This window comes from Drosophila eugracilis, unplaced genomic scaffold, assembly GCF_018153835.1.
Source record: "Drosophila eugracilis isolate 14026-0451.02 unplaced genomic scaffold, ASM1815383v1 contig_353, whole genome shotgun sequence".
Lineage (NCBI taxonomy): Eukaryota > Metazoa > Arthropoda > Insecta > Diptera > Drosophilidae > Drosophila > Drosophila eugracilis.
In genome coordinates, this window is record NW_024573209.1 from 215,363 (window position 1) to 229,116 (window position 13,754).

A 13,754-nucleotide genomic window follows, 5' to 3' on the forward strand; every position below is an offset into this window, starting at 1 on the left:
ATTTTATAAAAAACAAGCTCAAATTTAAACTTATTAAAAAAATCCTGGAAAGAGGGATCTTTAAAGACTCTCTGAGAATTATATTCAAATCCTGAAGAGAAGGATCCTTAAAGTCCCTTTCAGTGATAAACCGAGGATTCCCTGAGAACCCATTTCGCATTACCATTCCAATAACCTTTGGCCATGCCTGTCTGCGGGTCTTGGCCTCCCGACACCCCAAAAAAAAAAGTAACGAAAAACCAAACAAACAAAATTGGCGGACAGCGGGTGTGGGGGAATCCTTTTGTTCTTATTGGAGCACGCGCTGCCAAATGCCAATACAAATGGCGCAAAAAAGGACGCGCCGCAGGAGCAAAACAGAGAGAGAAAAAAATGAAAGAAGGGAGAAAAAGTTTCTCAGGGTTGCAACCACTTTGAAGTGTTGCTGTTTGCTCTGCTCCCTGTTGGCGGGGATTCCGTCCTTAAACATGCGCACTAAACGCTAATAGTTTGCCCTTCGCCCCCTCTAATATAAAACATAAAAAAAAAACCAACCCCAGACCAAAGAGCTGCTCCATTTTGTTGCCACTGACGGACAGGGAGGCTTTAAGACTTTTCAAGCCCAAAACTTGCCTCGTAAAATATGCGAAAATTGCATTCATTAATTCCCATATTCGGCGAGGGAGCTCTCTGTGTTGTTTACTTCCTGTGCCCGCAAGATTGATTCACAGCGTGACCAAAGGTCCTGCAACAAAATTATTCACGCATCTCCGTCCTGGACATGCAAGCGGCCAAAAACCATCGAAAATAAAAAAAAGGACGAAAAAAAAAGAATGGACACGTGCGCTCCCTGATTTTTTACGACTACTTGGGTTCTCGGCCAGCCAAAAAGTTCAAGGAGTGGTAGGCAAAAACTGTTTACGAGGGTGTTGTACACGATTTAATATCCTTGACCCATGCAGGGGGCAGTCGACAAGCTTCATCGTCCAGAAGTCCTGTTAAGAAATGTATATTCATTAGCCTTCTATATTTATATTTTTTTATAATTGTTAGAAGCAAATTTTATTTTTAGTTTGTTGATTTCAAACTTTAACTTTAAATAAAAGATTCTTACTGATTAAATCCCATATTGGTGGTAAGAAATGGGCACTTCACACTTTTTTATACTAATACTAAGTACCTTTAAAAATATATGATAAATATATTTAAATTCCTTTATATTTTTATTCTCTTTTCCTAAAACCAAAACCTTTTTTGACCCCCTCTCATCAGAGAAACAAACAAAAAACCAACCGAAAAAATTGCATTCCATAAAAAGCAAACCAGAAAAACTGGGCGTTTCCGGAGCCCGCAATAACTGTCAAATATCAATATGCCCACAAAACACACAACAAAAAATAGGAAGAAATATCATAAAATAAATAAATTTATGTAGGACAATAAAAATGAAATCCAATAAAAATTTCCTTCCCCAACTCAAGGAATTCAGCTTGGCAACAATAAGGATGTGAAAATGGGAAACCCAAATAGATTTACATGCCCTATACGAGGTAAGAGACCCGCATACCCAAATAGAGGTCAAGTTCAGTGATAGTTTCAATGGATTTAATTAGTTCAGATTTATTCATAGGTTTTATGGAGAAAATCAAATGATTTTTGCCTTTATTTTGCCCGCATTTCTTGCGGTCTTAAATATTTTTACAACAATTATATAATTGTTAAACTTAGAGTTGGTTTTGAGAAGGAAAATGACATATTACCTAGTTTTCCAAATACAAGACACCCCTACCAATAAATCCCGACTAATGACGTTTGTCGGAGATTCGATGTCCATGAGGGTTGCATATGCCAGTAATAAATTTAATTATCGTTAATCTTCGATAATTTGCCATGAGAAAATGCTCAGTTGGCTTGTTAAGAATGGTTTCCATTGATTATTTATGCACTCTGACCCTTAGCATAAGGAGTTTATGATAACATCTTGCTATTATCTATAACAAAACGTTGTTAAATCATTAAAAATAGCCAGAAAAACATCAAAGGAAAACGTAAACCTTTGTAATTTAGAAGCTTTTACTCATTCTTTACCACTACCTTTTTTTTAATTTAATGCAGATTTTAATTTGAATTTATATAACAGCCTTAAACAGGCGTTTTTCCAATCAATAGACTGATTGTCAAATGAAATCCAGACATATGACGACAAAATCAAAACAGTTCAATTAATTTCCGGACTTAGTGCAGATCGCCCGATAAGCCAGCTCCCATTAGGATGAATAATCAGCTTTAGGTACGATTATTTGGCCTAGGTTAGGGTGGTGTTTTTTCGATTAAAACGCACTACACGGCAGTCGATAAGCTATACGTATTTACATACGACCCCTATCCATCCATCTATTGAGACTTTTCGTACATCAAAGTGAGGAAACAAACCAGGGAAACTTGACATTTTGCACTTGGTCAAGCAGGAATCGGGCGAAATTGTGGCAGGCGGACATCTGAAGGGGTTTGTGCAACTTATGGCGACATCGATAGGACAAATACCAAAAAAAAAAAAAGAAACTCAATCCCCTAAAAAGTAGTGGAGAAGGCGGGGCAAACCACTCGACAAGCTGTTGGCACACATAGAATGTTCTGAAAGCCCAAAGACACTCGAAAGTATGCTACAGTTGCCGGCAAATGTCTTCGCATACTAACACACACACTCACTCTCACACAAGCACACTTTTCGAATCGTTCCCATACTCCTCATTCTTTAGTCCGATCCAAAATCCACGGTCCCCAACCCATAAAAGTTCCCTGTCATTTATCTTCACCGTTTTTTCTGTTCTTTTTTTTTTTTTTTTTTTTTGTTTGCCGGGGTCTAACGAGAAATGTCGAGCAGCCCGAAGTTTGTTGCCTCGCTTTTTTATCTTTTACAATTAGAAACATTGTCCCTGGGTTTTCCATATATTTACAGAAAGAGAAAAAAGCACATACTACTATAAGAATATAGGAAAATAGTGAAGATAAATATATTAAAAGGATACAGTAAATGACATTTAAAGTTGATCCAAGTTGATTGATCCAAAGTTGATATGTAAAAAGGTTTATTTTTAAATATTTAATGGTATTTATTTTTGATATACAAAAGTCTCTGATTTTTTTTATATTAATTGAAAAATCTGAAAAAATATATATTTATTTTGTTTATTAGTGGAAAATACAGTAACCTTTCAATAATGAAAATCTCAAAAAATTTTTGTAAAATATTCTTAAAAATTTTGTTCCAGTAAATATATTTTAAATATTAAAAAATAAGTTCTTAAGTTGATTGAAAGAAGTACAAAATATTGTAAAAACATTTCTAAGTTTAAGCTTCTATTTTTTCCCAGTACATTTCTAGATATATATATGAGTTTTTTTGTGGGAGTTCCTCTTCCTGATTTGTTCGTCTTTTGGTCAGATAAATGCATTTTTGGCCAGCTTTCCCCTCGCTGTTAGCATGTGATTAAGGAAGGAAATTGTTTTGGACAACGCACAAAACAAATAACGCTCCTGGGGTTGTCCTGATTTTGGCGAAGGATGTGTTTTTTTTCGGTTCTTATCGCCTAAGTAGCATCATTTAACTGCTGTCTGTGGTCGGTTTTCCTTTTTCGCTTTTCCGCTTTTTTTATATTGTACCATTTGTTTTTCGAGGTTTCGTTTTCTGTGGGTCAGCATTGCCGGGAAATTGTAATTTGTCGTGATAAATGTTTGGCAATAATTGTTGGAACCAAAATTATTGTTGAAGGTGAAAATGTTTATTAGATATTTGTTGTAAATAAAATGTCGAATCAGAAAGTTATTCGGCTACTTAAAACTGGTATCCTAATTTATCTATTAACGTAGCCAAACAAAAAAGCGGAATAAGTCTGGTATCTAATAATTTTTCTTTTGATATTTTATTAAAATTCATTAAATAATGATTATGTTTCTAACTTATTTCTTTTTGGTTTCATGTTCTCTTTACTTGACTGGATTAGTTTTAACTAGATGCAAAATAGTTAATAATACTCACTTACTTACTTAAACCATAAGTTCTAAAGCATTTAGAATATATACTATTTTTTCTTGTACGAGGTGTGTTCAAAAAGTAAGGTGACTTTTCAAATTTCGCGGGCAACATATTTTCGATTATCGTTTTTTTTGTTTTGTTATATTGGTACACTCTTCCCTAACATCTGTACCAAGTTTCAATGGAACATCCTCTTTTGTTTGGTTGTGAGAGGCGTAAAGTTACAAGTTATTTTGCGAGCTCGGCGATTTTTTGCTTTTTTCGGTCTTGGCTCGTCTGGGCTCTTCCATTGGGACGATTGGGCTTTGGTTTCGATATCATAACCATATACCCATGATTCGTCACCAGTTATGACCCTTTTGAGTAAATCTGGGTCGTCGTTGACGTCATTCAACAGCTCTTGAGCGATGCTCATGCGACGGTTCTTTTGCTTAAAATTCAGCAATTTCGGAACAAACTTCGCTGACACACGACTCATACCCAAAACGTTTGAAAAAATTTCATGGCACGAGCCAAGCGATATACCGACATCTTCAGCAACTTCTCTGATAGTGATTCGACGATTTTCCAAAACAATTTTCGTCACTGCTTGAACGTTTTCATCAGTTGTTGACGTGCTTGGGCGTCCAGAGCGAGGCTGGTCATTGGCATCTTCCGGCCATCTTGGAAGAGTTTGTACCACTTGTACATTTTTTTACTCAGAACAGTTTCACCGTATGCCACTGTCAACATTTCAAGTGTTTCAGAGCACTTAATTTTCTTTTTTACACAAAATTTGATGCAAATCCTTTGATCCATATTTTTCGATAGCAAAAAATCGCCGAGCTCGCAAAACAACTTGTAACTTTACGCCTCTCACAACCAAACAAAGAGGATGTTCCATTGAAACTTGGTACAGATGTTAGGGAAGAGTGTACCAATATAACAAAACAAAAAAAACGATAATCGGAAATATGTTGCCCGCGAAATTTGAAAAGTCACCTTACTTTTTGAACACACCTCGTATATAACTATGTTATGAGTTAAGCTTCTGTTACATAAAAAGTGCTTAGAAATACTTACTTAATAAACATCAAAGCCTCACTTAAATATATCACTTTTATTGTTTTCACTCAAAACTCGCTTTGCATTTGATATCCTTAAGCTGTTGTCTATAAATTGTTTATCAAACAATAAAATCTGTCGTCGAATAACCACTAATTGGCATATGGATTTGTGGTCTCCTTGTGGTTTCACCAAAACAAACAGGTCGCCTTAGTAACTGCGTCCTGAAGAGATATAGAATCCTAACCCTTGAAATGGGTAGCTGCATCAGTGGATGAAGCTGTGAGGGAGGCAGACCCAAAACCTAGATAATTACATAATCAGGAACGTTAAAAAACGTTCATTGTCAGTCAGCCAGGGCAAACGGGTGAAGTGACATTTTGTGGTTAAGCAATTTCGTCCTTTTTTTTAACGATGATGGGGGAGAGTGTGGTGACTGCGCCTGGCAACGAACGCATAATTTATAATTGTCAAGGGAATGTCCGGCAAAGTAGCAGGGGGGTTGGGTGAACGCCAGTGCTGATTTATGGAATTTAATAAATTTTCACAGATTTTAATCGCTTGTAATTATACAGCAAAAGAAGCACTGCAGCAACAACAACAACAAAGAATGAATAAACAGAAAAAAAAGATATTGTACAAATTTCAATTAAAATTAAGAACGAAATCAGGTGAGGCGCAGGAGGTGGCGGGGGGGAATCCCCCTTATTTGATTGGTTTTTCCAGCATTCAATTCGTGTGTGTGTTTCACTGTCCGCATTTCCAATTCAATTTCCCAACCAAACATTTTCTTTTATTTTTATTTCATTACGCTGCTCATATATGTATATACAGTTGTGGTGAAAATGATAAGATAAGTTGGTTTACAGTAAATAATTTTGGAAAAATATAAATTTTATGATAAGCAATAGGAAAAAGGAAAGAGTTTCTTCTTATAAATTTTTAATTTTTATTTGATAAATAAATATTATATCAGAAACTTATGCAAGTATCTAGTTTTGTTTTCAATTTAAAAAATATTAAAGAAATATTATATTTTGTATGGCAAAATGATAACTTACTTTATTTTTTTAGAACTATTTTTTTCCCCCCCACTGTAGCCACATATTTTTCCCGGACTTTGAGGTCGCTTCTTGGTATTTGTTATTGTACTATATAGCATTATAGAGCCTCTCATATCCTTACCAATGGCAGTCGCAGATTGATTTTCCTCTTCACTCCGCTCCGTCGGCGATCTGAATTTTTTTTTCGTATTTCCTTGGAGACAAACTGGCCCGCCCACAGGACTCGAGTTTTTATCCAACTTCAAAGGACTTTCGGCCGCTGCTGAGCCTCAAGTGTCCTTGCAGTTTGTCCTGCCACGGCTTATGCGACATTTTCTTCTCTGTTTTTTTTTTTTTTCATTTTTGTAGCTTTTCTCGGGCTTCGGCTCTCTGATTTCATTTTTTTGTTTTCTTCTGCAAAAAAAAGAGTATGAGTGGGCCTCAAAATGATGGCCCAAAAACGATGAACAGTAAGCCCTCGAGAGGTGTGGCAGAGTCGGCACTTTTGCGGCTGCCACATATTAGATTTAGAATGGGGTGGAGGGCAAATTGGATGGAACATCCCTTATGAGGAAGCTGGATACTCAGTAATGTTCTAGTCATACGATTTTTAAGAAAAATTGGTGTGCTATTATATTATCATAATAAACTAGAGCAAGGGTGCTCAAATTCGTCTTACGGCAGAGAATTTACTCAAACAAATACATATATGAAAACGTGCACATATTACGCTGTTGGCTTGCAGGTGTGCACTGAAAGAAACAAAAACTATTTTTAAATTCCGTTGCGAAATAAACTCTAAAGTGCAAGCAGAAGTTACAAAGAATGAATTGCAGTGCAAGTTTTAGAGAATGATCCAGAAAAAACAAGAACAAAATATTTTACAGTTAGCGACAGAATGAGACAAAAAGAAGAAAACCAAGAATGTTAGTGGAATAGCAAGGAGTTCGAGGGTAAATAAAGAAGAAACAAGAACAAAATATATTACAGTTAGCGATGAACTGATGCGAAAAGAGGAAAGCCAAACACTGTTAGTGGAATAGCAATGAGATTGAAGATGATCGAGGAAGAAACAAGAACAAAATAAATTGCAGTTGGTGACGGATTGAGGAAAGAGGAACACGAAAAATCATGGAGCCCATATGGAGCGAGCATTTACAAAAATGAGGAATCATAGCATAGGCTTTAAGCATCTAGATTGTCTAAGTTTTTCCTACTTAATTTTATTATCCTACCTGCTTTGAATCTTACATCTAATATTTGTAATGCCAAAAAAAACTCTATTGCTATTTTGTATAAATATGTCCAAAATTCCTAGTTACGCTTAAAGACATAAGCTATTTAAGTTAAGAGTATCAATCGTAACCACTGTTAAACCGTACTATGGCGGATAATGAAAGTGGTATAACGCTTTGGAGATTCGTTGGATGCACCATGCTATATCTGGCTCTCTTCCTGCTGGTGGCCTTGCCGCAATGGATGATTATGTGCCTTTATGCGAAGGGTATCATGGCCTTTACGATCACCTGCTTTTTCATATCGTTCGGACTGCTCGTCATTATCCATATGGTCGAGGCACTGAAGTACGCGAGGCCATTTAACTTCATTGCCATAATCATTTGCTATGAATTGCTGACACTTGGAGCTGCCAGTTTTCTGCTCGAATGGAATCTAATATGTGCCATCATCATCATGTGCGTGGCTCTGCTGGCCCTTGTGATCGTACTGGTCATTAGTGTCTTTTTAATTTGGATTGGATTCTATGGCAACCCATTTAAGTTGGCAGTCGTGGGAGCCATGGGCTTTGTTCTGGCTTATTGTATTGAAGTTATGGATATTGTCCAGGGTTGGTATTTTTGGCAGGATGTGGCTGTTAGTGTCTTTATTGCCAGTGTGATAATTCTGCTGATATCCCATTTACTGATTACCTACGAAAACTTTGAGTTTCTGGTCAAAGATGATGCACTTCTCATCGCCACCGTACTGTATATCGGATATTTACTCATATTGATTGCTGGACGGATTTCTGCATTTTATATCTCTGAAAACGCTGCTTACTTTAATACCACAACCACTGAAGGTTATGATGATGTTGATGATGATGATGATGATGACGACAAGAAAAGAAAAATTACCGTGAAATCATTTGAATAATATTTTATCATAACCTTGTAGTAAAATTTTATATCTTACTGTACTTTCTTTGAGTTCTGTAGTGGTTGTTACTTCAAAACTGATACTAACTAGAGAAGCGTTGATGAAGATAAACATGATGATCAAACTTAAAAAGGTATATAAGGTGTTTGAGGATCATTAGTCCTAAGAAATTAGTTAGCAAGTCCAAAGTTATGAAAGCCTTAAGGGGAACAAGTCTTGGAGAAAATTACTTCGGAAAGTCTAAAACTTTTAATAGAGTCTGCTTTCTCATACGATATACGATGTCTGATATTTTGACGTGCTGGCATTTATCTTAAAACATTATTGTTCAGATTTCTTACAACTCTATGACTCATTTTCAGATCTGTGATTGATGAGTAGCCTCAATCACGTTCTTTATTCAATGATGATACGTGACTTGATGTTCGACCTTAAATTACAAGCTCTGGGGAAGTAGGCACTTTGTGATTTTCTGTATATATCTTTTAAGAAGCAATTAAATTTAAAGAAAAGTTAATCTTTCTCTAACATTTAATCAAAAACTGCTAAATCAAAACCAATTAAAAAATCGCTTTAAATCGCTGAACATAAAACAGATTTTCATGAAGCGCAAAAAACGCAGAATTATGGAACGTGGTCACTTTGGTCGGCCATAAATTAAACTAGAAATGTATTTGGCAATTTCGAATGGCTGACCAAAGTTGTAGGGTGGACCAGATTCTGATCAAGAGAAAGAGCGAGAAAGAGTGAGAGGGGGGAAATATAGAGGAAGAGATGCCGGCAATTGAAATTGTCGTCATTTCTGTTGTTATTGCTCTGTTTTTCTGGCTCGCAGCGGATGCAATTCCTACAAAATGATAATTTATGATAATGATGCTTCCGTTATGGGTAGCACAAAACTGGACACACACACAGGACATTGGACATTGGACATTGGACATTGGACATTGGGCACTGTGTGTGTGTGTCGTCTGCTGTGCTGCATAAAAATCAGCCAGTGAGATATGGCGCAAAAATTTGCCAGTTTCAATTCATTTCACGGGTCGGGCCTCGCATATTTATTGATAATTTCCGTGAATTTTGCAGCAGTCAAGCGAAAGCGGAAGTTATGCCATTTGCTGCATGCCCGCCTCGCCTCGCCAAAAGAGGACAATAAATAGTTGTGGTGGGCGTGCCAGTGTGGGTGGGTGGGTGTGTTTTGACAACTCTCGGGGTATCCCCCAAAAATCAAACTGCCTATCGATAGCATAGAGTTTCCTTGTTGTTTATTCTCTCTCTCTCTCTCTCTCTCTCATCCAAGGAGAAGCCGAGATGGCCCCTTTCTCATCTGAACGGCGATTGTTTTGACTGTGCCCCTGAGTATTTATGGGTTACGCTCGAACGGCAACACAATGGTCGGTGGCATCAACAACGTTGACAGTGGGCTAGCCCATTGTCTGCGATTATCAATAAGCATTAGCCAAACAATGAGGATGCTCAGTGTCAGTGGCTCCCCCCCTTGTTTCGGTGAACATTCTAATGACCTTGAAAATTAGTTCCTGCATAAAATCTCACACACCCACCGCTCGCTCACTGTTCACCCACACCCACACCCATTGACCATAATAAGTTCTTAATTATTGTTTATTATTTATCGCCAATTGCATATTAATTGCCCCGCCGCGTATGACAAAAATTCCATTTTAATTTGCAATTACAAACATATGGTAGGTCGGCCAGCAGCACTGACAATATGCTCGAAATCAGCTCATGGCTGATGCACTGCATCCGCTTTTGGTCAACGGCAGGAAGATCCATTAAGGCCATAAGTTCACTGAGCCGAAGCCGCATATTATAATGGGATGAAAATGGTTTATAACTTTTATATGAACTTTAATCTGGAAAGTAATTAAAATTTAACTTTAAAACTTACTAACTTAGCATCTAAGGTGACCATATCTTACCAACTTGTTTCTTTAAGCCCCCCTGATGACAGCCAACTTTTGGCAATCAAACTACGAAAGGGAAAATTTTCATAACTGCATTGAGCTGAGCTGCTCATTTGCAAGAATTTAAAGTGCACTTGCCAGTTGCATATGAATATGAAAATAGTTTTCCTTATCTGGCCAAAGTCTGGCTCTGACTCCAGCAAAATACGATGGCAAATGGAGCTAAAAGTTATGGACGAACCGAAGAGTTCCATTTCCTCGATTCGTGAAAAACTTTCGCTGGAATAATGCGAGTCGCAGAGAGCAAAGTGTTTGGCATAAAGTTATGCGCCAGCCAAACAACAATAAAATAATATAATTTTTTTGTTTGCCAACTCTCAATTGGGTTTTGGATGGTGATGCTGGGAGGGATCCCTACCCTATTATTATTATTTTTTTTGGGGGGAGGTATTTCACAACTGCTAGTTCGACGCTGGGCCATAAAGTTTTCAAGGAATATCGAAAGTTTGCTCGCATCTCGCGTTCGGCGTTCGGCAAAAAGCCGCTTCGAGCTGCGCGAGAGACACACAAAGGCTACAAAACTTATAACGAGAAAACTTTGCCACTTGGCAAATGCGCGATAAAGAAACAAACGGAACAGCACTGAGCTCCCAGCTCCCAGTTTCCAGGTCCAAGGAGAGATGAGATGAGATGAGCAGCCAAACTAGGAGCGAAGAAGATGCCGTCGTCTTGATACCAATGTCAGAGCTAACTTGGCCAAAAGAATTTTAAGAAGGCAGCTTATTCCCAACGCTGGCGAACTCAGAGTTCCGTATCCATGGAGACCTATGAAACCGCAGTTTACAGGCCAAAATATTTCGTCTTAGCTGGTTTAAAGTTTTGGAATGAGCTTTTTAAGTAATTTAGTAATAAAGTTGGAAAAATAATTAGAATTTTAATACAAGCATTTTAATAAGTAAAATAATACAAAGTTATTAAAAACTTTTATTAGGATTAACTGGGTTTTTGTAATGAAAACTATGTAATATTTTTTTGAATAGTTTTCTGCCTAAATTAATACTAAATCTTATTGTTAAGCTGTCTTTTAGGCGTTAAATATAAATAGAGATTATGAAAAAAAAAATATAATTAAATTCTGACAATGAAAACGGAATTTCAAGTTTAAATATAATAAAATTCAAGCTTACTAAAAACTTGTTAAAATATTAAATCTCAAAAAAATTCCAATTTCCCTATCAAAACCACAGATTACAGGGTATTTCTGAAGCAGCGATTGGATAAAAACTTGCTGAACCTCAGCCCACAGTTGCCGCCGGCTGGCTAAATATAAAACTTCGACAGAAGCTGAGTTTTCCCGCTGACAATGGCAAAGCGGGTGGGAAAAACTCAAGAAAACTCATTCGCGCATTTTAACTAACTAGCAGGGTGAGCCAGCCAGTAAGCGCGCAAAAGGAAAAACTGGCAAAAATTATTATTTACGCACGGATGGTGTCATCTAATTACGAATTCATTTTCATTTTCTATGCCGGCATACAGCAAACCCACAACAACTGAGCCCGGCGTTTTGACTTTCCTTGGGCTTTTCCTTTTGGCCAGGTCTAAGAAATTAAGAAAACGCGACCGCACTCGGACAATGCACCTGCAGTCAGTCCTCGGCAAGCAGCTACCCGATCACCATTCTACCTGGGACACTTTTAATGCCATATTTTCCATAAGATTTTCTTCTTTATTTTTTCTTTTTGGCCAGGCCCCGCCATGATAAAAAGTTTGCTGCACGCAGCATTTTCAGCATTTTGCATTCTGCAATTTTTGCTGCGCCCAAGTTGCATTTTAGCCCAGACCAGGGGGGACTCTTCCAAAAAGCAAATTTCATGCTCTTTGAAAACTTGTTAAAGTATGATAACCACAATGCAGGCCACGCCCCCTTCCGCCGCCGCCGCCTTCTTCCATCAACATGCATTCCAAGCCAAAGAATCGCCGCAAATAATAATAAGCAAGTTGAATTCCAGAGCCAGGGACTCGTTAACTCGCCTCCAAAAGTTAAGAAATGCATAAAATTTGTTAACAAGCTAGAAAAAAAATATATATAAGCGGCCAAGAATAATGGTCTGTTCGTACTGTTATCCGAGGGTGGCCAGCACCTACAACAAGGCAGCCATTTTCTTAGAGGAAATAGTTAACAAGCGAGAAATTTCCATTCTGATACCCTTGCTAAGGGGTAGAAGTTATGGAGAGAGCTTTGATTTTTGTGGAAAATTTAGTTTATATTCTTAAAAAAATAGAATTTTATATTATCACTTATGGGTTATACAAAAATATAGCTAAAAATAACAAACAAACTTTTAAATCTCTCCTTGAAATGAAAAATATTTTAAAAACGATTTTAAATGATTTCCTCAATTCTTGAACATTAAGATATTGTTCTTAATCAGACTCATTGAAAAATATTTAAGTTTTTCTTATTTTTGGCTAGAAATATATCAGCAATTTTATAATAATTTCGACATACCTAAGGCAGAGCTTAAACTTTCGAAAGAGTATTCAGATTTGGTATGCAAACTGCAGACTTTTTCATGTTTTTAGGTATTATTAAGGCTTGCATAACTAGGGAATAGGCTTTGTTTGGCCTAAACATCAGGCATTTTGTTAAACTATGAAAAATCAGGAAAAAGTTTCCTTAATGAGATCTCGAAGAAACCAACTGTAAAGGAGGAGGCATTTCTAGTAAATGCCAGACGACTATTTGTAATTAGAGTTAGAGATTTAATTTAGGCCAAAAAAGCTTTGGCAGGCCAAGATATATATGCATATAATATATTATTGCCATAAAACTAAAAACATTCAGCAATAAAAAAACATCATTTTAAATTGCATTTCAATTGCTTTTTTTGTGTTTGTTTTTTTCACTCAGCTTTTATGGCCGCTCGCATATTTTGCGGTTTCAGTATTTTTCCTGCCACTTATTTGACCGCTAATTACATTTTAATGTAAATTAATGAATCCGCGCACTTAACTTGGCCGCATTGAGAGACCCCTTACCAACTTTTGAGGTTCGGCCTGTCAACTTGTCTGGGCCGTCGCCATCCTCCAAGCTAAATTTTTGACTCATTGGATTTCATGGAACAGCAACAACAGCAACCAGAATTTGGCTCATTAGCCGTTCGTGTTGAAAGCCTGAAATTCGATATTTTTTCAGGTTTCTCTTTTTGGCAAGAGCATTTTGATAAATGATTGATATAAATGATGTTGGATTTTGAGCTACTGCCAAATTAGCAGGAATTCAAGAGCTAACGCAAATGTCGATCTTTTTTTGGTATCTGCTTTTTACAGATTTGACAATGGGTCTTTCCATTTTTTGTAACTAATATAGCAGAAGTTAGGGCGGAATGCCTTCTGTTTGGTTTGCTCTTGTTAATTTTTCAACTTAAAAAAATAGTATTAGGCTGAAATATTATCCAATTTGACCTGTTCGCATATTTTTGGTTACACGTTCTTTTCATGTTGTCATTTATGTCCAATTAGGCTTTTCTCTCATTGGCAGCCTTAGGTTGGTTAGGTTTCATAACC

At 36.9% G+C, this 13,754-nt stretch overlaps 1 protein-coding gene across 1 annotated transcript; it reads left to right on the top strand.

Moving 5' to 3' along the window:
• Nucleotides 1–7,342: 7,342 nt before the first annotated feature.
• Nucleotides 7,343–8,256, top strand: LOC108110572. Its single transcript, XM_017219669.2, has one exon. The coding sequence runs from the start codon at nt 7,486–7,488 to the stop codon at nt 8,254–8,256; it is 771 nt and encodes a 256-aa protein (XP_017075158.2). The 5' UTR covers nt 7,343–7,485.
• The last annotated feature ends 5,498 nt before the right edge of the window (nt 8,257–13,754 follow it).

What these genes read in the sequence shown, in the direction of transcription:
- LOC108110572 (XM_017219669.2), top strand. Translation starts at nt 7,486, where the DNA reads ATGGCGGATAATGAAAGTGGTATAACGCTTTGGAGATTCGTTGGATGC.